This window comes from Tympanuchus pallidicinctus, unplaced genomic scaffold (genome assembly GCF_026119805.1).
Source record: "Tympanuchus pallidicinctus isolate F22 unplaced genomic scaffold, pur_lepc_1.0 scaffold23, whole genome shotgun sequence".
NCBI classification, from domain to species: Eukaryota; Metazoa; Chordata; class Aves; order Galliformes; family Phasianidae; genus Tympanuchus; species Tympanuchus pallidicinctus.
Window position 1 is genome coordinate 6016534 of NW_026294740.1, and position 27776 is coordinate 6044309.

The window sequence follows — 27776 nt, forward strand, 5'->3', positions numbered from 1 at the left end:
TTTCTTTGCAGCAGGGGGAAACCTTCCAAGAATCCCCACCTATTTCCGTAATAAGGAAGCCTTTGTTTTCCTGGTGCACAATGCAGCTTTATGTGATTTGGTTGCTTTCTGACTGACCTCAGTGCATCAGCTCGACACCAAGGTGTGAGGTGTGCACAAGTTGGCGGCCAAGGGAGGAGGAACATCTCCTGGGACTCTTTTGTTCCCAATTTGGGCACCAGAGCTCAGTGTTCTCTGCCTGAGCGCCTGGGCATCTCCCATTTGCAGGGAGCCAAGGCAGGATGGACAGGAAGGTTGGAGTGTTCCTGGCTTCTGTGTTAGCCAGGATTCATTCTGATCCTGCTGAGATGCTGAGCCCCAAAATCCGAGTGGTGCACAGGCAGAGCTGCGTGATAGGAAGCACTGAAGGAACAAGTAGCCCCATTGGGTGATGGAGAGTGGTTTCAGCAAGTGAGAGCCCTTTGAAGGGACCTGAAGCCATGAGGTGGCAGAGGGATAATGCCACCCTGCAGCTGAGACCCTTTCCCTGTGCCACATCCCAGGGTGCTGGGGCTCAGCTGTGTGCTTGAGCCTCGTTCCACTGTGATACCTTGCACCTACATCCTTGGGAAAACCCTAACCCAAAACCTGACCTGGAGTGGGGGGCACGCCGCTGCTGCCTCCCCCCCCCCAGGGGAGCCCTGAAGGGTTTGCTATAGGGGCAGAGGGCAGGGAAAGGGCAGGGGCCAGCCCACCGGTCCCGGCTTCTCCTGCTGGGTCCCTCCCTGGCTTAAATTCCCTTCCCTGTGCCCCTCGGGGCTGCCTCTGTGCATGGGCAGCCCTGCAGCGAGGGGTCAGCGAGGGGGGAGCGTGCTGCTGCTTCCCTTACAGACCCCTCCATTCACACTTCCCTCTCCCACCCCATTAATTTGTTGTGGTTGGGGCTAGTAATAGCTGCTTTGTGCAAAGGCGAGTGAAGGAGGAAAAAAAAACCCAGCATACAGACAGCGGCTCCAGTGTTTTCTAAAAGGGATGTTTTTCCCCCTCCGTTCTCTCTCTCTTTCCCTTGAATAATGTTTTTGATTGTAATAGCCTGTCCTGGTTAGGGAAACCCACAGCCTCTCCCCCCTTCCCCTCCCCTCTTCTGTAAACCATGGTTGAAGTTTAAACAACCCGGAGAGATTTTTCTCACCAGTCTTATTTTACTAATAGGAAACAAGTGTTTAAAGGGAGCTTTCAGCTGCTGGCCAAAGAGCCCCTGACTCTGCCTGCAGAGCTGGGAGTCCCAGTAATCCTTGGGACATGCATATGTGTGCACTCTGCTATGGTGGTAGTGGGGAGCAGCCTCTGCTTAATGAGGTGCCTGGTGGAGGGGCTCAGGGTGCAACCACAGATGAGATCAGACAGACCCCACAAGTGCAGATCTTTGTTGCTTGGCTGTCAACTGTTTCCATGTTGGATGAGTGGTTGAGTTGGAGAAGGTGCTGGCTCAGGGAGTGTGGGGTGCTCTGAGGGTGGATGCTGTGCTGGCTGCCAGCACGCAGCTGGGGCTGCATTTTGGAGGGGAGATGGAAAGAGGAGAAACCTCACCTGTTTTTCTGCCCTTGAATATCCTTCCAAACCTCTCCTGCCTGTCCTTGAGCTTTAAGTTCTAAAAGAGCTGTGTTTTCTGCCACTGGGGATGTAGGGCTTTAATTGGAGCAGCTCAAGTTTACCATGCCTTCCTATTATAACCCCCTTAAGCCTTTTATCTTTTGGGCCTGAAGAAATGGTCCTTACAGCAGTCTGCATTCTCCTGCATTACTTTACCAATGGACAGACCAATCTTCTCCTCTCCTCTCCTCTCCTCTCCTCTCCTCTCCTCTCCTCTCCTCTCCTCTCCTCTCCTCTCCTCTCCTCTCCTCTCCTCTCCTCTCCTCTCCTCTCCTCTCCTCTCCTCTCCTCTCCTCTCCTCTCCTTTCCCTTTCTCTTTTTCTCTTTCCCAGTCTGTCCTTTCCACCCAATACAGATATAGATATCTACATGTTCTTTTCTCTTTGTAGGAACTTAGCTATTGGGATTGGCATTCAAAACTTCCCTGAAGGCCTTGCTGTCAGCCTGCCTTTGCGTGGTGCAGGATTCTCCACGTGGAAAGCGTTCTGGTAAGCAAAGCTCTGCCAGAGCAGGGACCCCTGACCTACAGCTCCTATAAGCAGGTTCCTGTGACTTGCTGCCCTGCACCCATTTGCATTGCCTGCCCAGGACACTGGTGGGGTCACCGTCCCCGGAGTTGTGGCCCTGAAGGATGTAGTATAACAGGCACAGTGGGGATAGGTTGGGATGAGACTTGGTGATCTTGGAGGTCTTTTCCAACCTTAATGATTCTTCGATTCAGTTGTTCTATTTGTGATTCTACTGGGCTGCCTTTGGCATGGACTTGTGTTGGCCAAGGACTCCATGGAATGCTCAGCCTGCAGGCTGTAGACCAGCAGCTCCTGCAGCCAGCATTGCCCACGGCTGAGCCTGGGGCTGCTTTCCAGCTCCCTGCAGTGGGTGCTGCCCCAGTGCCCTGAGCTCAGAGCAGGGCTCAGCCCCGAGCCCTGCGGTTCGCCCCATCGTGGCTCAGTGCCTATGGTTAGCTCCCAGATCCTGCACCAAAAGGGGATTTTTACTTTGTTTTCCATTTTTTTTTTTAAATTCTCTCACTTCACTCTGGGCTGCATTTCAAACCCACTTTGTTTTTTTCCTTTTCCCTGAGGTGAAAAAGCCAAGGCCGTGAACTCTGCAGGCACAGGGCTGCGTTCCTGCCTGTGCACGTGTGCTGCGCTTGGGTGATGGATGGGAGGGTGGGGGGGCTCGCAGGCTGCTCCCTCCAAAGCTTTGTTTTCTTATCCTCCCACCCATCTCCATTGCAGCGAGTGCTGGGGCTGCACCAGGGCTGCTGAGGAATGAGTTCCCATGGTCGCATTAAAACGATCTCAGAAGGAAAGAGAACTGGGGAAAAGAGTGGGGAGGTTGTGGCCAGATGCCCTTTTTGAGACTGAGCTACACTGGTTGGAAATATTTCCTCTCTTAGCTGCTCCTGGGTTCCCAGATCTCACAAGGGGAAGGCATTGGATCATGTCTGAATTCCCTTCCTGGACAAATCGACATGGTTTGATCATATTTCCTTTGCTGCTCAGTGCTTGCTGTTTGTGGAGTGAGCTGTGTGGCCCTGGCCTCAATCCTGGGGGAATCAGGGGATGCCCAGTGACTTTCAGTCCCACTGTCCCACAGGTATGGGCAGCTGAGTGGCATGGTGGAGCCCCTGGCTGGAGTCCTAGGAGCCTTCGCCGTGGTGATGGCAGAGCCTCTCCTCCCCTATGCCTTGAGCTTTGCTGCTGGAGCCATGGTCTACGTGGTCATGGATGATATCATCCCAGAGGCACAGACCAGGTGAGACCCCCAACTGGCCCTAAATTCAAGAGAAATATTACCAGTTTGTTCTCAGAAAGAGCAATCAGGCACTGGCACAGGCTGCCCAGTGAAGTGGTGGTGTCACCATCCCTGGAGGTGTTTGAGAATGGTGGAGACGTAGCACTGAGGTCAGTGGACACGGTGGGATGGGTTGGCAGAACTCACGGCCTCCCCTTTCTCCCTGCAGTGGCAATGGGAAGCTGGCTTCCTGGACCTCAATACTTGGATTCGTGGTGATGATGTCCTTGGATGTTGGCCTTGGGTAGGCAGCTCACTGCTCCCCAGGAGAAGACTTCACAGCAATTCCCATGGTGGCATTTGGAACTGGACATGTGTTATGCTTTAGACTTTTTTGGTATATATATATTTTTTGATCTGGTTGGTGTTGATTTCCTATAATTTTATATATCCCTTCCTCATAACATCAAGCCGATGGTTTTCAAAGCACAAATACGGATGGTTCCTTGCAGGTCCTGGTTTCCTTTCGCCACCAGATTTTTTTTCTCCAAGGTTACTGCGAGACGTGCTGGCCAGGCTGCAGATTTTGCTGCAGTTCTGGGGTGGTTCCTCTGATTCAGGTCTCTCTTGGTTTTGATCATCCCTGTAGATGATTAGAAATTCAGCGTCGCGTGCTTAAGCTGGTCTGAGGTTAAGGACCAAAGTATTTGAATGCAGTAAACTCCTTAAGAGTCTCAGTTTCCACTCCAGGCTTTGAATGGTGGAGGTGTTAGGACTGGGATGACACGTGCAGCACCCTGGGGGCAGCAGGTCTGGTGGATCCTGCAGTGCTAGGAGTGTGTCACAGTGTTGTTGGTTGTTCGAGAAGGCAACGCGTGTTCATCCACGTTGCTACATGATGGTTGTATGGCACAATGCATTTCCACCTGGGCTCATGGCTGTGCTCAGCACTACCAAGCAGCTGCCGTTCTCCAGCTGCTGTGCTGGGTTGTTTGTCACTCTGAGCACAGTGCTGTGTTACCTTGAGCCAGCTCTCGTCCTGCTGAGCAGCACTGGGATGAAATAACTCATCAGTGTGTCTTAATTACCCACCCATGCACCACGTTTATCTGCCTCTTCATCCTCTTCCTTTCAAGCATCTCCTGTCCAACAACCACGGGGTGGTTGAACCCATGCTTAAGGGGGGAGCAGAATGCAGGTGTGGGGAGGTCCACACTTTAGGGCTGCTCTGTTTTTCAGGAAGGCTAATGAGGCCAATGAGGCCCTCCAGAAGGAGTAACTGGATGGCCTGGCAGCATCTCAGCTGTACCTGCACCCAACAGAGCTGCAGAAAGGCAGCAGGGAGATGGGTTGGGGGAGCTAAGAGAGAGCCACGCACTTTTGTTTGGTTTGTTATTTCGGTTGGATTCCATTTGTACTTCATTTGTATGTCACTCTGGATGATACAAAACTACTGTTTGCCAATGGATTTGACCTTTTAACTGTGATTGGTTTCAATAAATGGGAAATTCAGCGTTTGCACTGATTTATTTTAAGGCAGTAAATCCGTACCTTTTCTTCTCCTCCCTCCTTTTTACTGCATTTCTTTTTTAATGGTTTGGTGGTTCCCAGCTTGCCAAATGTCCTGCCTCTCAACCAGGAAGGCAGCGAGCTTGGGGAAGGGAAATAACAAAACAAAAGCCAAGGAAAGGCATCTGCAGTGCATGGCACCCATGAGTTTGTTTCACTGGGTGTACCGCAGCTCGCCCTGGCTCCAACCCCTGACACTGGCTCATGCTTTATGACTCATTAAAAACTAACCACAACAAATCCCTCAGGAAGAAGAAAGCAGCCCTTGGGGACTCCTCTTCAGCCGAGCTGTGATGGCCACGTCCCTGGGGGCACAAGGAGCTGGGACAATGGCCCTATGTCCATGAGCTGCAGGTAGGTGAGCCCACCTCAACCCTGTTGGGCTCCAAAGCCTTCCTCTGGAACATGGGATCCAAAGCCTTCCTATGGAACGTGGGCTCCAAAGCCTTCCCATGGAACGTGGGATCCAAAGCCTTCCCATGGAACGTGGGCTCCAAAGCCTTCCTATGGAACGTGGGCTCCAAAGCCTTCCTATGGAACGTGGGCTCCAAAGCCTTCCTATGGAACGTGGGATCCAAAGCCTTCCTATGGAACATGGCAGCCCTGGAGGTGCCCACAGGTTGGGTTTTCTCGCAGGCTGCAAGTCGTGTTTTCTTGTTTGATTTCTGGCGTGCGGTGTAAGTTGGTACAAAAAAACACATTATGCATTTAAAGGCAACCTCGTAATCAGATTGCTGAGAGATAATATCACATAATGCACTTAATCCTGCTTAGATGTAGCCAGCCGAGATAATCATGTACATTGGACCTGGAGGGGAGGGCAGGAAGGTGATGCGGAAAACACAGATGAAAATCCTTCTTTTCTGTTTCTACCCTGGAGGTGAATGAAATTATACATCTGTGTCTTGCCACGATTGAAGAGCTGGCTGGGGGCCAAGCCTGGAGTGACGTGTGGGAACAATAGCTGCCAATTAAAAGGTGGAGCCGGGAGCAAAGGCGACGCAAGCAGCAGCCAAGCGTGGGGCAGTGCTGGGCTGCAGGCACTGGGCAGGGGAGAGAGGAGCATTAGGGATGGGGGAATTGTCCCACCTTGGTTCTGCCCTGCATCACGCAGCTGGGGATGGAGAGCAGTGGGATGGTGCCTGCCTGCCGTAGGGTTGCTGTGGTCAATGGCTGCATCCTCTGCTTCGTACCAGTATGAGATAGCAGCATCAGGGCTGGGGGTTTCCCCCTCTCTAGTTCTTCAGTAAAGCTCCACATGGACAGAAATGTTGGATTGCTGAGTTTTATCCTAAAGTAATAAAGGCTTCTTGTGCTGGCTGGAGATAAACTTCAGATGTGGCCCCAGTCCATCCAAGAAGCCTCAACGCCCGAAAGGTAAAGATCTGTTCCTAAACAGCACGTGCTCTTGCTGTCTGATTTAACAGTAACCCCCAATACAGCTCTGTGGACTGCTTTCTGATAGCATTATGTGTAGTTTTGGGTTTTGTAAACTGTGCTGAAGAAGGAGAGGTGTGATAACACCTGAATTCTTCCCAGCCCTAGGGGAATGTGTTTATCAGCAGGTGAGCTCCCAGTGTTAGGAGGGTGGGGGTGTGAGCCCAGCTGAAGCCCAGGTGCCCCATTGGGAGCCCTGGTACCTCTGCTGAGCAGTGCTGCTGCAGAAAAGCAATGCTGCATAGTGTATTTTGCTGCTTTTCTTTCAACCAAGAGCAGACGCTGCCTGCAGGATGCCCATGGCACGGTGTACAATGATGCCAGTGAGCAGCTTGCAAGAAGATGGTCTGGGAGTTTGTGTGGAAGCTCTCCTGCAAAGAGGAGCTGTGCTGGGGGCATTGCTTGGGGCTGAGCGGGGCACAGAGGGGCTGCTGGTGTTCAGGTGTATGGCATTACACGTGTCTTGGGATTGGGGCTTTGAGGTGGTGGTGTATGGGGTTGTGAGTGCAAATCTGCTGCTGCAGGCACTCAGAGCTGTGCCAAATATCGCTGGCAATTTGTCCTGCGGTGGCAGGAACTACTGTGGAAATTTATGGATTTTCCTGGGGTTTGGCATGGCAGAGCCCTCCCACCTGCTGCCTGTAGGGCTGTGCGTGGCGTTGGGCTTCTCCTCTTTGCTCCAGCTGCTCCACAGCCGTCCCGTAGTTGGGGTGCTCAGGGGGATCCCACCTTGTGCTGCTCCGAGCAGCGTGGGGGGCGCTTTCCCGAGCAGCGAGCAATAGGGAAAGCTGTGGGAAACACGAGTTTGCCCCCTCTCGCTGGTCTTCAGATGGGATACGGGGATGGTTGTGTAAGAGGGGCAGGGACTGCTACGCTCACCCGGTGCCGTGTGGCTGAGTCAGGGAGCAGGAATGCTGCGCTGGGCGCTCGCCGGGCGCTGGGGACGTTGAAGGCGATGGCGGCTGCGGTTTGCAGGGCTGGGCGGGGACAGCAAAACCCCGAGCCGAGAGCTTTGCACGCAACCGAACAATAATCCCATTATTAGAGCCCCGTGCCGTAAAACAAAACACGGTGCAAAAACGCTCCTCGGGCTTGCAGGGATGCGCGCCCAGGGGAGATGGCAGCACCTGAGTCATTGCTTAGAAAGGAATGGATTTCACCTCCCTCCTCCCCACCCCTGAGGAGAGAAACAATTCAAGCCTTAAAACAAAACGACTTCTATTCTTTGTGTGTGCGCTTTGTTGTACTTGGCAACGGGGCTGCAATTAAAACTGAGACTCCCTCATATGCGCACACATGCAGCTCCCATCCCCGAGCTCCATAGTGCACACGCAGCCATTCCTGTGCTTCCATCAGCTCAGGTGCTCTGATCCATCCAACCACATCCACCCCGGAGCCCCAGGAGCCGGTTTGTTTGGAGGAGATGAGGGAAAAGGAGAAATTCCAGCCCGGCTGCCCCTTTCCTGGGGGAGATGCTATGGGGCCGTCGAGTTTCTCGCTGAGATTTAATGCCGGTCCCTTTTTTAATGTATATATTGGTGCTCTAAGTGTGCATTTAGTCTTGCATGGTCAGCCAACTCTTGAGAACTGTGCCATCGAGTGCTGGGCTGTGACTCCTGAATGTTCCCATGGCTGCAATGCAACAGCTGCAAGCAGTGATGGGGGGTGTGGGGCGATGGTCCCTGTGCCACCTATGCTCCCCATGCTGCTGTGTGTCCTGTGAAGTGCCAAGGGTTGGGGTTAGGGTAAAGCAATGCCAATCCAGCGTTGTTTCTGTTGTAAATTCTTCTGACTGAAGAGCAATTCCAAACGGGGAAGGAGAGCAAATGGAGCAGTGTGGGCTCTGTGCGTGGCACCACTTTGTTCTTAGGGCCTCTTTCCTTATTTCAGGGCTCTCATAGCAGTGAGGGGAAGGCAGTTGTGCAGGGACAGGGAGAGGGTATCCCTTAGGCTCTCAAATGTCCTGAGTTAAGATGTCTGGGATGCATTTCTATGCTTTGTAATCCAACGAGAGCGGTTCGTGAGAGCAGGAAACTGAGCCTGTGGGTTTATTTTAATACAATCTTACAAATTGCTGATGATAACTGAAAAGCTTTTGTGTCCAGAGCTGGTTTGCATGCGGGAATTGCTTAAATCTCTCTCGGCCTATTGCATTCTCATGTTCTTATGCAAACAATGAAGCCATTACAGAGCCCAACACATGCTCTCTCCTCATCTCATCCTGCACAATCCTTCTGCTGTGCCTGAAGCAGAAAAGAGAACCTCTGCTCCATGTGAAAATCATGGGGAAGAGAATGGCCTGGATCTGCTTTTCTTTTCCTGCAAAATAATTTCTCTGCCATAAATTTGTCATTGAGAGCCAAGGGAAGATTAGCTCATATGGAAAAATGCGTGCGGGGAAACAGTGGAGGGAGAGACTGGAAAGGGCTGAGTGGACAGAAGGACCAATAGATGGACAGATGGATGGATGACGGATGAATGGACAGTTGGCTGGACAGGTAGACAGATGAGTGATGGATGGATGAACAGTTGGATGGATAGATGTGCCAGGTGGATGAATGGTTGGATGGACAGACAGATGTGTGGATGGAGGGAGGGCTGGCTGGATGGATGGACAGACAGACAAACGGACCTACATCAGGAGCTGGGGTCCATATTCCATAGGAATATGGAACAGCCTTGGGATGAAGGAGGAGCTTTGGGAGTGATGCTGATCACCTGCCTGCTGTTCCTGGGCAGTGGCTGCTGTGTTGCTGTGAAAAAAACCTTTCTGAGAGCAAGGAAATGTATCCAGACACCAAAGGGGCTCCAGGGCTTCTCAAGTCATTAAACAAATTAAGTTATTTAGAACATGGAGGCCCCAGATGACTGGGTGTGAAAGCCCTGCAGGCCTCTGTAATTGCTGTGCGGAGGCAGCCCTGGTGGGTGGGAGGGTGTCAGGGGATTTTGCCTTCTTCTGGAGTAGTCCCAGCCAGGTTAGGCTCCCTGGGGCTCTTTGGGTCTTGGTGGCAGCAGCACCCTATGCTGGGAGGCCTGAAGCGATGCTGTGGTCCAGCAGGTGCTGCTGTCCCTGCCCTCCTGGTGTGCTGTGCCTTCAGCTGGGCTCCAGTCCCTCGGGGACTCTCTCCCTCTGACACCTGACAGCAGCTTTCCAAGGAAAGATGCAGAATTCCTGAACTTAGCTGCCTCTTCCTTTACAGCGTCAGACGTGCTCTGTGTTTAGACAAGATGACAAGCTGATAAGGCACCGCGCTGCAATCTCCTTTGGTGAGCTGTGAGCAGGAGCTTCCTCTGGGCTGGGATTGCACAGCGTCCTCTGGACATGTTCTGGATGGACAGAAGCATCCCCAAATGTGTCCCCACACTGTGCCACCGCGCTTTGATGGCACCTTCACCTCTCCTATCTTCTGCCCCCAGGATTTTGGGCAGATGCTTCTCGCACCGCCGCAGCCCATTGATCTCGCTGGTTCTCAGCAGGTGACTGAAGGTGCTCTGAGAAGTGCCACCATCTCCTAGAAGCCATCAGCCCTTCGTGTCCTGCTGGTCACGACATCTCCCGGTTGCGTGCGCTCATTTTTCCTATGGGGAGGTGCTGTGGGAGCTCAGCACCCTAAGTGCAACCCAGCAACGTGTCCTGCGAGTTGTGCTTTGCCAAGGGTTAAGGGCCAGGGGATGGGGTTTGGCAGCATCTTGGCCACAGCATTCTCCCCTCACCCTGGGCAGCATGGTGAGAGCAGAGAAGTGGCCCAGGTTCCTCCTCCACGGGGGTGGCTTCTCTCTTTTTCTTTCTCCCTCCCCCTCTCCTCGAAGCTCTCAGAAACAAGTGCTGTTTTATGGCAGATAGTTTACCAGCTGCACAAAGGCGGCCTTGTGAGGCTGAGCTCCAGATGTTTAGCATTTCACAAAAATCTCATCGTCAGGAACCTGCTTCGCCGGCGCACCAGCTGAGCTGCCTGGGAAGAGCCGAATCGCAGAACCACAGCAGCCTTCTCCTCTCCTTCCTCTGCAGCTGTTGGCAGATCCTGGCCTCGTGGTCCAAGATGGACCGGGCGCATCCTTGCTGATGGGCAGCCTTGGGTGGGAGATGATGCAGGAGATAAGGGTTCACATGTGGGGGTGAGGGGTGCAGGTCTGGGTGCTGGGCTGAGTGCTGTAGAAGAGCTGTTGGCACTGCTCCATCCCCACCCCATTCCTTTCACTGCAATCCCTTAATTGTTTTGGGGAGAGAGGAAAAAAAAAAAAAAAATCACATGACAAAATACAGGGAGATAATTACAGTCAATTGCCTTCCTCTTATCTCCAGGGAGAGCACGTATGGCAAATAAAGCCCAGGGAATTAATGCTGGTGTTGACCGAGGCTCCCCGGTCCAGGCAGTGAATGGCAGGAGGGGCTGATTTACTGCCACTCTTTGCAGCTATATTCGGTGTTTTATTGCAACTCTAATTACTGCTCCCGTCAGGATCTCGCAGTTCCCTTTGCCACATGCAGAGGATGGAGCAGCCCTGGTCACAGCAACGCTCTGCACTCTCCCTGTCCTGCTCTGCCATGGTGCCATGCCTACAGGAACGTGTGGCTGGTTGGGTTCGCTTGGCTGCCTCCCCAGACAGTGGGAGCTGGGGGAAACGAGGCTGCAAGGTGCATCCCTGGGTGCAAATATCCCAAGGACGCTGTGCTTTCAGCAGAGCAGGGCTGGGGGAGATGGTGATGGGCAGAAAGATCTCACCCGGGCAAGGCAGAACCCACCCCCAGGATGTTCCATCTTTGGGATACAGCATGAAGATGTTGGAGCATGGGGACAACTGGAGAGTGCATGCCAACTCTAGCAGCCCCATGTCCCCAAGCAGCCCCACATCCCCAGCATCCCCCGGTCCCCAGCAGCCACTCATTCTCATGCAAAGCCTGTAAGGAGGAGAGAAGGCACCCAGCCACTGGGGAGCAAAGACGGGCAATGAAGTAATCCTCCCCCAGCACTCAGAGCACATAAAGCACCGTGGAGCACAAGTGCCTCTCTGTCCCCTCTCTTTCTTCTCTTTCCCTTTAATGCTCTCACTCCTTTGTCCCCATGCATTTGCTCCTGGTGCTGCTGGTCCCTTTGGGCTGCTCTCTGGCTGCCCATCCCCACAGGACCCTCTGTGTCTCCCACTGAGGTGCTCCCGGTGCCACCTGTTTTCTCCCTTTCCTTTTCTAGGACACCTGATTTATTTATTTTCTTTATTACTATTATTATTATTTTGCCACTGGTTTAGGGTCTATTAAGTTTACTCCTTCTTCCCCTTGCCCTGGGAGACCTGGTTAATGAGTAACCATAGCGTGCTTGGAGGCAGCTGTCTCAGACAAACTGACGGAGACTTTTTTGGAGCTGCATAAGGGAACGTTTGTTCTGCAGCTTCTCAATAGATCCTTGTGCAGGAGGCAAAAAGTGTGGGGAGAGAAAGAAAGAGACACTAAATCACGGGGCTCCTTGAAAATCTCGCTCAGTGTGTGTGTGTGGTTTTATTCCTCGTTATAATGGATGTTCAGTGAGTCACCTTTTCGAGCTCAAATCACGAATTTCTGTGGCAGAGAGCGCAATGTACTTCTAACAGCATTTCAGCCTTAAAGGTCTTATAAATTAAATTAAATATGAAACACAGCCCATAGACACGCTGGCACGGGGTCAGCATCGCATGGGTTGGTGTTCTTTGCCCCACTCCCTGTGCGGATTTGGCCTCGTGTTCCACCCAGACCCTCCCATCGCTTCCATAGGGGGGCATTTGGGAGCTGAGGTTGCTGGGGTCAATCAGACCCTCACCGTCCCTGTGTTGGGATGCCCAGGTGGGAGCTGGAGGATCACTGTGCCACAGGGCTGCTGCGTGCCCTTGGGAACAGCATTTAAACAGCTCTTCCCTGCCTGGGCTTTGTCACTGTGCAAACAGGTGACGGCTGTGTCCTTTGTCCCACAGCCTTTCTTGGAGGTGGAAGGGATGTTGAGTGTGCAGAACTCACAGCAGCTGCTCTGGCATCGCTCCCTCTTCCAATGGCTCCTTCATTTCCCAGACACCCACGTTTGCTATCAGCAATGATTTTCCCCCTCTCCCTCCCAGCTCTGTGCATAGAACCCATTGATGCTCCTCTTGTGGTCACCCAGAAACAGGGAGAAAACCAAACCCACGTCACAGCACTTTGTTACAAAACCTCAAGTTGTTTTATTTTATTTTATTTTATTTCTTGAACTTTGGGGTTGGTTCAAGTTTTGGGCAACGATTCAGGTTGTTTTTGTTTTACCTGAAATGCAGCTCGCCGTTCCCTGGAGCAAAAGCTCTTTATTGGCCCTCCCAGACATTTGGCACTCTCGGCGAATGAAATAAAAAGCTTTTTGTTCCCATATTTCAATATATCACTATATACTTAGCCCATGTGGGGAGGGTATCTGGAGGGCAGAGGACTTGCAGAGGTTTCAGAGCGCGTGTCTGATGGGAGCTCATTCCCACACCTCCCTTCCCATTTCCCCTTCATTTAATCCATGCTGTGCCCATCTCTAACCGCCCTCCCCATGTGATGCTGGTGCTCTGTCAGCCCTGTAGTGCTGCAGCCCCAAAGCCAGGCTAAGAGCACAGAGCACCATATGCATCCCCAGCCAAAATCCCCCCTCTCCCCATCTGCACAGAGGATTTCCTGCTCTTAAAAGCTCTCACAAACAACTCCGAGCCCCATGGCTGGAGGCTGCAGGTTGCACTGATCCATGTTCTGCAGCTGTGGGGCCAAACCCCTCCCTCCTTCCTCAGGTGCCCTGCAAGGATAAAGGATGCTTTCAGCTGGGAAAGCACTGGTCTGCTGTGACTTGGGAACATCTGGCTGACATTCTGAAGCCTGCAGGCTCTCATGTAATGATCCTCATTCCCTGACCTGCAGCATTTTATCTCTCTCTATGGTGACTCCACTCCCTGCCCACACCACCCGTGCAGGGCACTGTTCTAATTAAACCTCAAGGCTTTGCTCCCTTCTCCCCTCCCCATCCCAGCAGCTGCTGAGGAATGCAGGGCAGGAATGCTGTCCTCTCACAAGGAGCTGGGAAGGGGAGGTGGTGGCTCTCCCATAAAACAATGTCTTTGTGTTTGCAGGATCACAGGCACGCAGGGCCCTGTTTCATGCTCCAGCCCTGCTGGGTGCTGGCTCACCTGGCAGCAGCACACAGCATTCAGCATCTCCCAAACCTTTTGCACTTACTTCACACTCTTGTAAAACTGGAGTTGGGATCCTCCAATAAATCAAAGCCAAGCTCTGCTGCAAGCAAGTTGCTCACCTCTGTGCCAGCCCTGTGCTCAGAGCTGCATGGAGCTGGGTGGGCTGTGAGCAGAGCCTTGCCCATGTTTTACAGTGCATTGCTCCATTAGAGTGCATCACTTGTCACAGTGCATCGCCCTGCTACAGTGCTTTGCCCTGTTACAGCATACTGCTCTATTCCAGTGCTTCACCCTATTTCAGTGCATCGTGTGTCCTGTACACATGCTTCTGGAGGCAACAACAGCAGAAAAGGAAGCAAAGCTTCCCAGTGAAGCTACCAAAATGGTAACTTGCCTGGAGAAATCCAGAGCCATCTGAGCAGGTGGTTCTGTGCCACCAAGCTCCTGGTCTTCCTGCTGATGTTGGCCCTTCAAAGACACAGCTCCAGTTGAGAAGCCTTCTCATGGACTCCAGAGGACGTTGGGCACTCATCCTGCCTGTGGGCACCATATGAAGTGCTCCCTGCACATCCTGCCCAGCTGGATGTTACTTTGCTCCAGTTCTGGCTCTGTCTTTCTGTGCATATAGGACCAGGGCTGCCCCATGAGCAGGGCTGAGCAGGGCAACAGGAAGGGACACCTGGGGGCTGCAGAGGCTGCTGCAGTGCCACACATAGGAGCTTTTCCCAGCACTGCTCCTTGCTGCTGGTTGCACTCCGCTGCTTGCCAAACAGGTTTTAATTTAGAGAATGCGAGGATGAAAAAGCAGCACAACCCCTCCTCCACAGCATTAAAATTTATATATATTTTCCTTTTAATATACCATAAACGATGACCTTTTACCTCCCTCAGAACGCAGCCAACACAAGCACAACAATGTGATTTGTGCAGCATTTCAGCTGCGGTTTCTTCAAGAAATTCATCTGGTCTCCAAGCAATTAAGGGAAGGGAAGCATTTCCACTCCAGCTTTGGGCCCTGAAAACCTGCCAGGAGGTTTTCCCCCTCCCTTTTCTCGCCCTCTTTCTCCCTCAGCCCCTTGCTCACTTGTCCTACAACACTCCTGCGGTTTCACTGCTGTGGTTTCCCTCCTGCAGCAGAGGATGCAGCCCTTTGCAGTGCAGGTGGGACGTTGGCTCCCAGCCCCTGTGCAGCCACTGGCTGGGAGATGGCTCACCCAGATCAAGCCTAATGGGATTTGGGGGAGCATATGGTCACCTCCCCTCCCCCCAACCAGCACCTTCTGTACTCTTCACCCTCTCCTTTGCCTAAAATTTGTCTGCAAAGTGCAAAGCTGTTTGTCCTCCCATTGCCACCTGCCTTCTTGAGGTCTCCTTTGGGGCATTTTCCTGTACAAAAACGGGGACTGAAGTAAAAGTGGTTGGGGGGCAGCACAGAGCAGAGGGGAGATGCGTGGGGAAGTATCAGTCCCAATGAGGGCATACAGGACAGGCTTTGCCTGCATGAAGCACGCTCACAAGGATGGGCCTTAAATCAGCCCGCACGTCAACAGTACAGTTAATTGCTCATTCATCCCACAGACGGGTTAATCATTAATTTAAATTAATAATTGGGCCAATCATTAAACTAAACAATAACTAATACACGGGACAATTGAAACGATCACTCTCGGTGCTGAGAGCTCGCCGGCGTTACTCATTGACCCGCAGTTTATGGGATGGATCCGCCAGGGGACGGAACGCGGTTCCACCCCCCCCCTCCCCGGACGCACGCATAGACGGAGGGAGGGAGGGAGGAACGGGGGGAGGCGGCTCCCGGCCCGGGGGAGGAACTACAAGTCCCGTGAAGCCGCACCGCCCGCTCGCCCGCCGCCAGCGGGGCTTTATAAGCGGGGAAATGGCCCGAACGCCGCAGTCGGAGCATCTCTGAGCGCGGTGGTGCGGGCTCCGTTCGGGCACGGAGCGGTAGCGATGCCGGACCGATTCCCTCCTCCACTCTCATCTCCCCCCTCGAGCATCTCAGGATCGTCCCCTCCGGGAGATGTGAGCGCGGATGATGGTGGTGGGGTGATGCGGCGGCTGGGAGGCGGCCCGCTGAGGTAGGCTTCTCGCTTGGGGTCCGGGGAGGGGAGATTGGGGCGTCGGAGGGGGGTCCCGGGCATCTCCTCGGTGGTGCCCGCTGCCCCTCCGATGGGCTCCGGCCCTGGCTCAGCCGCCTTTGTGTCCGGGTGGCTTTGGGGTCTGCGGCCGGGGGATGCTCCGAGGCTGGGAGCCAAGGGGCTGGGCTGGCAAGGATCTCTGCAAGAAAAACCATGACGGTATTATTATTATTTTTTTTTTTAGTGTTTTTAAAAGATTTTATAATTTTTCTCTTATGACTTCTCCCTTTCCCACCCGTGGGAGAGCCTCTGTAGAAAGGCTCTATGCTACAGAGGGGCTGTGGGCAGGTGCCTGGCTGGGGTGAAGGGAGGCCCTGAGGAGCCTCAATTCCCCCTTCCCCCCCTCTATTGGGGACCTAGGGCTCTCCCCACCTTCTCGTGCTGTATACATGGAACTGGGGACACTTGATGAGGGTGGGTGATGCGAGGTATCTGTGATGCACAAGAGCACTTTTGTGTGAAGGCTGGAAAAAACATGAATGAGTCCCTTCTCTTGCTCACTACAACAAAAAGACCGCACCGGTCTAGACCTGCAACCAATAACACACAAATTAGTGCTGTCTGCTCCTGGGGATGCAGTGCACTGAGGACAACGCCAGCCCTTCCTGTTGGAGCCCACTGATCTGTATGGAGGGTGAGGGATATGTTTGGGGAGAGGATTTTTGAGGTTACTTTGATATAAACAAGAGGAGCTTTTATTGCCCGGACATTGTTAGTGTTGCTCTCTGCTGGATTGGAATGCATTTCCTCTGAAGGTTTTTGAGATGGGAGGAATTGCTCTGTTCTCCTGCTAATTGAGACATCTTTTTATAATCACAGTCCCAGCTGGTGGGATGGAAGCAGGGGGGAGAGAGGAGCTGCTGAGTAGTGACTCAGGCATGGGGAAATGCTGCCTGCTTTTAGAAGGGCAGCTTTCAGCTTAGAGGTGTATGTGAGGGCGCCTTCCTCCTCCCCAGTTTGTTCTGTGCTGTCAAACAGGTGATGAGATCATTGATGTCTCAAAGCCACCATGTAAAACTATGGATGGGTGGGAAAATCTGCATGCCTCCATCCTCCCACAGATGTGGGGTCACACCTGTGCTCATGGGGTGGCAGTGTGGGGCACAGGGGGTGTTGCAATGCTTGGGCTCTCCTTCCTCAAAGGCTTTGGTGCTAGTACTGCTTGGACTTGTCTTTCCTATTGTGCTGCTTGTTTGCTGGTTGCTTTCCACGTGCAGATCTCTAAACCAACCCCTCAGGTTTCATTCCATGGGTTGGCAGGAACCTTTCCTGGGGTGCTGTTGAATGGTTGAACCTTAGCAGCCCTCTGACAAGGGGGAAATAACTCCTTGATGAGAAGAGGGCCTGTAACCCAAAGTGTGAAGCCACACAAGCATAGCATGTGTGAAGAGAAATGCAATCCACGTCTTCATTGGCAGGGGGAAGCTATAGCTACTGTTAGAGCCATGGAGATTCCCTTCATGGTGTCTCCTGAGCAGGGAGGGCTGTGCTGCAGGAGTTGAGTCTCTGCAAGGTAGGGGCATGGGGAAGCTGCTGGGCATGAGATGTGTTGTGCTGCTGGCAGCCACCTGTGGGTTCAGGTGGGGTTGGTGCTGATTGGGATGTTGGTGCCACAGCTGCACTGTTGCCAGCACTGATTTACTGGCTCAGACCTTCTTACCTGCAGCAATGGGGAGGTAGAGGCCATGGTGGAAGTGACCTAAATGGTTTAAACCATGAATCTCCTGGGCTTTGTTAGGGCCAAGTCCCCCAGGTTCACCCTGCAGCCTGAGCTCTGGGGAAGGCAGCTTCACTCTTTGGGTATGGGAGAAGAGAGCTGCCCTGAGCCGGAGAGGATTGGTGGTCACAAACACTTGCAGGGGCTGTAAGCAGCTATAAATTGAGCTGTGGGTTCAGTATTTAGAGCAGCTTACCTGTACCTGACTGCTTCAGTGCAATGCAGCTCTGTGGGCTGCAGAACAGCGAGGGCTCAGAGGACATTAGGACCAAGGCCTCTGAATGTAGTGAAGAACAGCAATGAAACATAGGAGCCTGGGCTCTGAGGGCTGGACATGGGTGTGCATTCCTCTTGTGTTTGGTTTCAAATACACTTAATATAGGAGCATTGCTTCCCCTCAGTGGGATGGGTGTTTCCTAACAGCAATTGGCTCATCTTTACCAGAGGGTTTGAGATGGTCTCTTCTATCCAGGAGAGCATCCAGACTTCCAGTGATCCAAGTGCCTTCAGTGTGGGGAGATCAGATGTCTCAGATCCCAGACAATGGGGGGATAAGGCAGTAGCACAATGCAGTGCTGGGGGCTCTTCTGTTTGACCTTCCAGTAGAAGGGAAAAGCAACAAAAGGGAGGGTAAGGAAAGCACAGTGCTTTGCCATTTACCGAGGCCGGCCAGAAAGTTATAATGGCATTACAAAGGGCAGCCTTGTTCAGAGTGGCTTATTTCATCAGAAAGATGAATTTAAAATAATAAAAGGGCAAATGCTGGCGTAAAGTCCCCTCTGTTAGTGTAAACACTGCAGGAAAACCCTTTTATTAGGGACTTAAAGGAGGTAGTAAATACGGTTGGGTTTTGATGAGAACTCTTAACACAGGATTAGGGTTTACGGGGCGTTACCATATTAGCCCCTGGGGACGGAGCTGGGTTTTGTGTGGCTTCGTGTCCTGCTCTGCTTTTAGGGCTTTGTTTTCTCTGCTTTTCCTGCTGGGTTTTCCCTCCTGTGGTGGCAGGCAATGCATTTGGAGGGCTAAAACCCAAGCCTTGAAGTAAATGTTTGATTCTCTGGGTAGTTATGGAGCTTTCCTGCAGAAATGGAGCTCAGGGTGGGTTTCAAATCGGGACAGGCTCTCTGAAGGCCCTTCTTGCTGTGGTTTTGTTCTTGCTTCTTGTCCCTGGAGCTGTCAGTGGTCTGGTATAGCTGCAGCAGAACTGCCAGTGCTCTCACAGAAGGCAATGCCCACTGGTGGCTTTCAGTGGGACTCGGTCTAAGACAACCTCTAATGCACTGTGACAGCAGGTTGCTGCGTGGTGCTTGCTACTGCATGGAGGCTTTGGGTTGGGAGAGTGCTGCAGGGAACATTCCTTTGGGATATGTGTTAAATACTGCTTTTTGGCAGGTGGAACTCTTCTGCTCATCTTCCCATGCCGATGAGCTCAGTGCTGGGGTTGGCTCATCCCTGGGTAGGCAGCACCTCTGGGAGGAAGAGGAGCAGCACCTGGGTGCTGCTGACACCAAGAGGCAGCCTGGCTCACTCAGAGCTCCGTGCCCAAATGCCTATTGGTGGGAAATAAGCTCCAGGAATGAAGCTGGCAATGACTTGTCTGTGTTTCCAAGACAAGAAAACACTGCTTGGCTGCTCCTGGGAGCCCCCCAGCAGAGCCTGTGGCTGAGTGCTGGCACCTCAATGAACAGCAGGAAAGCCTGGTGACTATGGGCTGGTCTTGCTTGCAAGGGGGGTTGTTCTCCATCAGCCCTGCTTTGAGGCCAGCTGCAGCTTTGTAACATATGCTTTATTTGGAGCACATGGTGCCAACATCTCCTCTTTCCTGCACGTGAAGGAGGGCACGGTGCCCCCCTCTGGGGGGGGACAGTGATGAGCAGGGCTAATTTTGGGGTGGAAAAGAGCCACGTTTGGGTTGTGCTGCAGTGCAACCTGCAGGTGTGTGCACTAAGCATCCTGCTCAGACACAGAGGGCATCAAAAGCTGGATGTGGGCACTGGAAGTGTTTGGCATACAAGTGTTTGATGCAAACACTGAATTTTGCTTTGAGTAGAATTACCTGGAGCTCATCAGCCAAGCTGCAGTGGCATCACAGCTCCCTTGGAAAAAAGGGAACCGGGTGGTGATGGGTGGCCCCAGGTCCTGTGTGTCCCAATGGCAAACATCACATCTGCCCAGCTGAGGGGGAGGGAGGGCTTCCAGTTCAACAGCCTGGATGGGAAATAATGATCCCTTTTCTATAGCTTCTCCAATTGTTCCCAAAAATCCTTTTTAAAGGGAGGAAAGTTCCTTCCTTCCTTTCAGCTCCCGGTATCTTTAAGAATTCACTCTATTGTGGCCCAGGACAGAGACCCTTCTATGAGGGCTGCATTAGGCACTCTTCAGAGGCCCCCTCCCCTGTGCCCCCCCGCCCCATCCCAACAAACCCCCATTCTCCTCTGAAGAGGGTCCCTCTGTCTAACGCCAAGTAACTCTTAAGGGTAGCATTTATCCCCGGGCACTCAGCACACAAAGAGTGCCGGAGTGTCAAATAAACTCACTCCAGCCTGCAAAGAGAAGAGGAAGAAAATACAAAACCCCCTTTATTTCCACCCCTGCAGGGAAACAAATACGGACTTTGTGCTGGAGAGCAGCAGCGCCCTAACGAAGCGGGGCAGTCCCAGTGTATCCCCGTGAAGTGCTGTGCATGCTGCAGTGCTTGGGAGCGTGGAGCCATCAGACAAGTGCTAAATCAAAATCCCTCCTAAGGAGTCCTGTGTGCTGCAGTGACGGCGTTCCAGTGACTTCTGTTTGTTTTTGAGGGAGGATGATGCTGGGTCCCCTGCCAAGGGGCAGTGGGGTCTGCAGACCCACAGAAAGGCTCAGCACAGCTGCTGCTGTGCTCATTTCATCAGGGCATCCTAGCAGTGGGGGAATTCTGCTCCCTGCCCCACTGCAGGGTGCTTGGCCGTGTTGTCCTGCCAAGGAATTGTCCTCTTTCTGTGGCTAGGTTGTTGTTCCTTGTGTGTCAGACCTGCTGCAGGTCACTGCCGTTCCTTCATCCTGACACGTGTTTCTCTGCAGGTTTTGGTACCTGCCGTCGCTGATGGGCAGATGGATGTGATGGCTGTTGGAGTGTCCTTTGTACCTGGAAGAGAGAAGGCACAATCAGCCTGACCGTGTGTGGGTTTGGGACTTTTTTCCCCCTTGGCCAAGCAAGGAGGATTTACCTTGAGACTTCTTCTGTCTGCTGGGATATCGCACCTGGAGCCCTCATGGACTGCCGTGGGTTTTGGATGCACCCTTCTGCCTGTAGCTGGAAATGCGTGCTGCTGCCAGGTGGCCACAGACACCTGCTCCTCTAAACCTGCTGGATTATTTCTTTTGGCATCACTCAGCCAGCGTGGCAGCTTTTCCTCAGCTCGTGCAACTGCCTTTGGTGTTTGAGATCACCTGACTTGCAGATGTAGAGAGCTGCAGTTGCAGCCCAGCCTGCAGACACCTCTCCTTTTTGGGCTACTATTTCTCAACGTTGCAGCACTTTGGGAGAAGACTCTGTCCATACATATATGTGGGAATGTCCTGCTGGTCTGAGGTGAGTCAAGGATTTGATTTCCTTCTTTTAAGATATTTTTTTTCCTACATTTTTGGGAAAGGAGGCGAAATCTAGTTACCTACTACTCAGGAGCAGTGGGGTAGATAGAGGTTTGCTTTGGAAAGCTGACATGGCTTTCATCTCCTACTTCAGTTATCTTTTTAGCACTGTCTGAGCCTGAAATCTCGTGCTTTCTTTCTGAGGTTGCTGCAGAATAATGGACAAAGCAGTGGGAGCGCAGCATCCTGCAGGCAGGTTTCTCTTCCTTTCCCTGGGAAGGGGGAACCCTGCTGGCTTGCTGTGCTTGTAAGTGTGTCATAGAGGGTGGTGAGAGCTGTGGGGGGTGCTGCCACTTGTGGGGCTTATTGGGAACAGTGTGGGGCTCATCTCAAGGGGGGGAGCGAGAGCAGGGAGGTGAGCTGTGAGTGAGTGCGCAGAGGGAGGTGAGCTGTAAGCCTCTTTGAAACAGCAAATCCACTTTGGAGAAGGCAGGGGAATGCTGGAAAACGATGCCAGGCCTTTGGTGTGTGTCTTTATTTTTCCTTTGGGCGGGTTTGTGTCGGCAGTGACCTCAGCAGGATGCTGAGATGTGCCCAAGGGGCTCTGCAGGAGGAGCTGGGGGTGGGGAATTAACACAGGGATTCTGGTTGTGCTGGTGACTGTTGTGCTGGGGGAGAGGGGCTTCTCCTGCTGTCCTGGAGAGCATTTCCTGGGGCTCTGTGCCCCAAAGCACCTCAGACTCCTGTGCCATCCCTCATGGTCCTTTGCTTGGGCCCTGGTCCAGCCTTCTGTGCTGCCCATTGCCAAGAGGGGAATGCAGTTGTCTTGTTTTGGCTTTCCTCTGAGACCAACCCGCTGATAGAACATAACTTTCATGGTTCCCGTGTGCTTTGGGGAGGATGTTCCCCTTCAATCCCTGTTTACTGCACAAGCTATAAGCCTTCAGGTGCTCTGTTGCTTTGAGCTCAGGTGGATCCCATTTATTTCTGGGTTACGGAGCAGAAATGGCTTTCTTGAGATAATGCTGTGGTTCGCCCTGCCTAGACTGCTTTCTGTCAGGTGTTTTCCTGTAGTGAGCTTTGGTGTGGGAGAAACGCGGCTGAGAAATGTGATGAACAAAGGGAAAATTGCTGTTGTGAGAAGCTTCTTGAAGTACGCTTCTGTTTTGAGTTAGAGCTCACGTATTGTTGGTATTCAGCCAGGCCAAAAGTCTGATGCAGGCTGGTGGGAGTGTGAGGTCTGTGCTGGTGTCCATTCGGGGCAGTGCAGCTGTGTGTTCTGCAGCAGCTGAGAGGTTTTCTCCACCCGTGTGGATGAAGGGAAGCAGGAGATGTAAGGATGCTGTTCTTCCAGCTGAATGCAAATACAGGAGAGGATGTGGTGCATCCTCCCCAGAGGCAGCTCTGCCAGCTGGATGCTTTTCAGTATGGATGGAGAAAGCAAATGCAAACCTGAAGAGGCATCTGGCTCATGCTCACTTTGCACTGCATGCACCCAGCTATCTGAGCAGAGCTGGGATGCTCCCAGCTCAGATGTTCCCAATTCCTCTGTTGGCATCTGTCTGGTGCTTTTATGTAGCTCTGTCTCTTCCCAGAGCCTTGTGGTTGTGGCTTTTCCAATGAGCATCTGAATGTACCAAGCACTTGAGTTTATCTCCTTGCAATGAGTCCTTTGGCTTTCTGTCCCTGAACTACAGGGAGGGGGGATGATATCACATATTTCCTTTTGTTGGTGGCACAGCAGCTTGAGACCAGAGCTCCTTGGGGTAAGGCAAGGCGGAGACTCCACCCCAAACAAGTGTAATGCAGCTTGGCTCTCTAACAGCTTGTGCGATAAGGGGCCAGGCTGGTACTTCTGCCTTTGTTTTGCTACCTTCAGCTGTTTGAGAGGCGAACTGTAAAGGAGGATCTCCACTATGGGCTCGGCTGCTCTCTCCACTTGTGTAACCAGCGATGCACCAAGCCCTGCTTGCCCCCTGGGGTGTCGCTCTCCTGAGACGCCGCGTGTCTCGATGGCTGTCGGTTCTGTCCGGTATTGCGCTCCCTGGGAACTGCAGGAAGGCTTAACTGGGATCTCCCTACAGAGAGCCTTACCTCCACTTGCAAGCAGTAAAAACTCACAGACGTTAAGTCGCGAAATCCCATCGCTCTCTCCGGTCTGCTACCGACTCCTTGCGGCGGAGATAACTGAGCCTTTCCTCCGTCAGGATCCGTCCCCGGGCGGAGCGGCACAACGGGGTCGACCGGGGCCGCGCTGCCACCTGGCGGCCGCGTTGGGCAGAGCCTCGATGGGCGCTGGTTTGACAAGGGCTGCCGGACCTTCTGCTCAAAGTTAAGGAAAAAAACCCGAATTCTACAGTTCGTTCCGGCTGAATGGCTCTGAGTGTGGGCTGCTGGGCTCCAGCGTCCTCAGCTGTGCCTCCGTGGTTGTCTGTTGGGGCTGCGAGGACCAAAGTGGGCATCCTCGTGTGTTGTAAGCTGTGGTGTGGCTTCTAGGATGGTCTGGGAGGAATGGAGCATAGAGAATAAGTGGTGTGTGTTTACCTGGAATAATGATCTGTGGGGATCTGTGTAGGTTTAGGTCGCCAGTGCATTTTGGGTGCTTCAGATAGTGAAAGAGTGGCTGTGGAAAGGATGCTGTGGCTGCAAAATGCAACTGTGACCATGGCGAGGGAAGGGCAGAAAAAGAAATGTGTTTCGAAGTGCACCTTAGAAATCTGTTTTGGATAAAACTGAATCTCTGTTCACAACAAACGCTTCTGCTCTCCTTCACTTAACAGAAGTCCAAACAAATAAAATGGAAGTTAAGAGTAAGTAACTCTTTCTGATGCTCATCGGTGCTTTGGGTGTGACAGATGGGAGGATTTCTCTCTGTTTCTCTTCATCAGGTATCTCCTCTTGGCTTTGATTGGGAAGTTTGGTGCTGCTACTGCTGAGGCACAGCTGTTAGCTTTGCAAGGAGCTGCAGATTCAGGTGGTGAATGCCCAGATTCAGGGAGGGTCTGGACATGGGTCCCAGCAGGGCAGTCCCTGCTCTGTGCCCGAGCGTCTGGAGAACATCCCTGGAGCACTCTTGGTCCATTCTTTTCCGCTTCTGTTGTGAAGAGGTGGGAGCCCTTGACTGCCCGTGAGGAGCACGGATTGGTGCAAGAGCACGGAGCTGCAGGAGGAGCCTTGCTGTCTTCTGAGATGCTCAGTGGCAAAGCAACGGAGAGATGGGTAATTACATGAAAGGGAAAAGAAATTCCCGCGAACCTCGTGTCGCCGTGCCGGTCTGCTCCCTGCAAATGCCAACGATGCCCTTCTCCCAGCTGCAGAACACCGGGCCGCAGCCCGAGACCTGCCGGGCAATGCGAGCGGGTGCAGAGCAGCGGTGACCGCTAGGAGGCGCTGTGACCCCGGCCGCCGGGTGGCGCTGCGGTTTCGCCGCTTGGTGGCGCTGTGGTTCCGCCGGTGGCGGACTCCGCTGTCCTCGGGCTCGGAGCCGCGGGGTGGATCGCAGCGCTTTGGGTGTCTGCCCTCCTGCTCCCCGAAGTGCTGCGGAGCTGTTCTGGCAGTCGGGTTTGGATGTGGTTGCAGACAGAGAAGAGGTGGCAAACGGCTTGTTGCAGTGCAGGAGAAGAGGGAGGCTGGGTAGGCCTGGGAGCATCGTCGTGCCCCGTGCTGGCTCAGGCACAGTGGCTCCCAGGGAGTGCTGGGCTGGTGGCTGACCCGGTGCTGGGTGGTGCTTTGGGACCTGAACTGAATCCCTCACGAGTTTGTTCACTGTCTGCAGGTCCCAACATCAAGGTGCAAGGCCCACGTCTCTGCTTCCTTTCCCCAGGTTTTTGTGGCAGCCAAATTCACGGGGTATGATGGCAGTGCAGGATGGGGCTGGGGAGCGAGCAGACTTGAGGGGGGCTGTAAGTGTGATCTCTGTGCATCTGGCTTCAGCCAAAACCAATTGATGTGTACAGCTTAATAGATTTGTCTGAAAAGCTTCAGCAGAGCCATTCCTTTGGTGTCCTCTTGAGCGTGCACTGAGCAGGCCCCCACCTCCAACACTCCTGGACTTGGGAGGGTTTGACGTGTTGCTTTCCCCCTGAAAAATACATTAGGAAGCCTGCTGCTCTGCTGTCCCCAACTTCTATGGCCTGACTTCCTCAGGTGAAGAAGGGCTGGGAGTGCTGACTGGCTCAGCATTTCCACATTGTGCTGTCTGGAAGCGGGTGAATAATTACAGGATAAAGCAGCGTGTTTGGCTGCCTCAAAAAGCACTTCCAGATCAGTTCCAGACTGCTTGGTCGGCACCATTCACATTGAAAGTTTTTTACTGTCCAGGCTGCCTCCTCCATAGCTGGAGCCAATGGCAGATTCCACCGGAGCTACCAGCCTGGAGCCGGGTTTCCATGGTGAATGCATTTGGGTACTGCACTGCTTCCCAAAAACTCTGGGCTTTTTGTGCCATGAGTGTCACAGCTTGCCCATGGTGGCTGCAGGAGGGCTGCCTGGGGGCACAGCTGCTGATCTGGGATGCTCTAAAAGCCACCAGCAGCTGGAAGCTGTACCCTCAAGTCAATGAGTGGCTGCATCCTGCTCTGCATGGCAGCGATGGGAGCCCTGTGCTGGGCACCCTGTGGCACTCTGCCTTCCATTGCCTTGTGGGGGAACTTATCTAGCTTGCTGTGTTCCCTTGTGTGCTTTCCTAAGGCAGAGGAGGTTCTGAGGTGTTCATCTGGCCCACAGAGACACCTGGGTGTGCTGGGAGCTGTGCGCTGTGGTCCTTTGGCATTCTCTTCTCACTGATATGTTCAGCAAACAAAACCGCCTGCTTTGTATCCTCCTCTGCTTTCCTTCCCCACGCAGAAGGGGGAGGGAGAAAAATGACTAAAATATTTTCTTGCAACAAAAGGCTGAGGGTGAATCTGGATCAGCCGTTTGGATCCATCTGAGGCCAAATCTCCAGGGTTCTCAGCAGAGGAATTAAAACACTGAGGCTTTTCTCTTCAGAAGAACAAACAGGAGCGGTTACCACTTCCTCTCGCTCATAAACAAAACCAGTCCGACGTCTCCAGGAGAAGCCCTGCCAAGAGACTTTCCTTCCTAATTGTTTGATATTTCTTCAGCTCTGATTAGTATTCACAAGTGCCTGGTGCACGTGGGAGGTTCCAGCAGCAGGTTGGGGATTTTGCTTCGGTCGGAAGCCGCTCTCTTTTTCCAGCCCATGCCCTCATCCATTCCTCTCCCTCCTTCTGTTCTTCCAGTTGTTTCCCTTCACCTGTCATGCTTGGCTTCATCCAGGGCTTTTGATGTTGTTGTCTCTCGGCCACCGACCTCCATGGTTTTGTCCTCTTGAAGTTTTTATGGATCTGCAGCAACTGCACCAATCTTCAGCAGTTCCTCTTCTTCCCTTTCAGCCTATTCTCTGCCCTGGGGAAGGAGTTCTGCTTGGAGCAGCTGCAGGAGCAGCCCCCTTCCATTGGGGGGGAAAGGGCAGATTGGGCTTTGCACTGAACTTTGGTAAACCCCAAATAAATGTGAAGAGGGTATAACTGACCAATGCTTGGCTGATGTCTGGAGTCTGAGGCTGTCTCACTTGCCTACAGCAATGCCTCCTGCTTCAACCTTAGGTGAAGTCCTTCCCATGGAAGGATGGGGCTCCAGGTGCCCTTAGAGATCCCTGCAGGGGTCCTGCCTGGCAATTGGCAGCACCTGATGGAGACAACCTGGGGGGAGCAGGGAGAAGCAACTTGTATTTTTACCTCCCACCTTGGCATGGGGCTGTGCCTGCTGCCAATGCTCTGGTTGGAGGAGGAGGACTCGCTGCTCTGGTGCTGTTCTTCCCAGTTAGTTACTGTGCAGAGCTTTCCCAAATCTCCGCTTTGTGGCTGGGTTTTAATATGTGACATTGTTCCAAGTTCTGTTCTTGCATCATGTGCTGGAGATTAGGAAATCAGTAGCGATAATAAATATCGCTGAATGAGTGGGTGTGGGCAGAAGGAAGGGAGAAGAAAATGATTTAAAGGGCAAGGAGAACTCTGAGCCCCCACTGCACTGCTTTCTGCAGGGGTGAGCTGAGCTTTTACAGCTTCTTCTGCGGGAGCTGTGCCAAAGCAACTTGTTTTGAGTATATGTGGTTGGAAATGGCCATCTGGGATGCAGATATGGTTCACTTGAGCATCCCTGCAAGGGATGGTCCCAGCATGGTGGAGGTGTGCTGGTGGAACCTCGAGGTACCCAGCCCTTGTGCTGCTGCTTTGGGAAGTGGTTTGGTGCCTGGTTTGTGCTTTGGGAGCACGCAGCTCCGACTCTGTGACTCAGCTGGAATTTCTTCATTGCCAAAACGGTCCCATGTTGTGATGTTCTCACACTTTCTGTGCCATTGGATGGAAGTGTTGTGCAAAGCACTGGTGGATGCAGCCTCCTTTTGTGGGCATAGCAATGGCCCTTTTTTGTTACTCAGAGGGGAAACTGAGGCTCTGTGAGATGAAGCCGTTTGTCCAAAGTCATGGTGAAAAGTGATGGTTGAGCACAGAGCCTGAAGAGCTGCACCTTTGGTCTCCTAGGGCTTCCTCAGCTGGGATGCTTGGTCTGCATTTCCATCTGTGCAGTAGAAGCTGAAGCACACCCCTTCATTTCTCATGGCAAACAAATCAAATGATGATAAACATGCAAAATGCCCCTAGGAGGCAGTGGCTGCAGTTTTCTGCAGTAGCTTCAGCTTGGCTGCCTGCTCTGCCCCTTGCCTGCCTGATGCCACGACCTTGGCTGCTGCTCCTGCTCTGGTTACTGCCAATATCCTGGGGTGC

At 52.9% G+C, this 27776-nt stretch overlaps 1 protein-coding gene and 1 long non-coding RNA gene across 2 annotated transcripts in view; both read left to right on the forward strand.

The window, feature by feature from the left end:
* The window catches only part of SLC39A11 (solute carrier family 39 member 11), a 60019-nt gene extending 55134 nt beyond the window's left edge, over positions 1–4885 (forward strand). Inside the window, exons 9-11 of the mRNA XM_052688271.1 lie at positions 2022–2120; positions 3235–3393; positions 3602–4885. Of these exons, the coding sequence (XP_052544231.1) occupies positions 2022–2120; positions 3235–3393; positions 3602–3680 (337 nt within the window). The 3' untranslated portion in view covers positions 3681–4885. The remainder of the gene's footprint in view (positions 1–2021; positions 2121–3234; positions 3394–3601) is intronic.
* Positions 4886–15390: 10505 nt separating this feature from the next.
* Positions 15391–27776, forward strand: part of LOC128083094 (uncharacterized) — a 38125-nt gene continuing 25739 nt past the window's right edge. The window contains exons 1-2 of the long non-coding RNA XR_008207962.1: positions 15391–15638; positions 20479–20989. This is a non-coding gene — a long non-coding RNA (uncharacterized LOC128083094). The remainder of the gene's footprint in view (positions 15639–20478; positions 20990–27776) is intronic.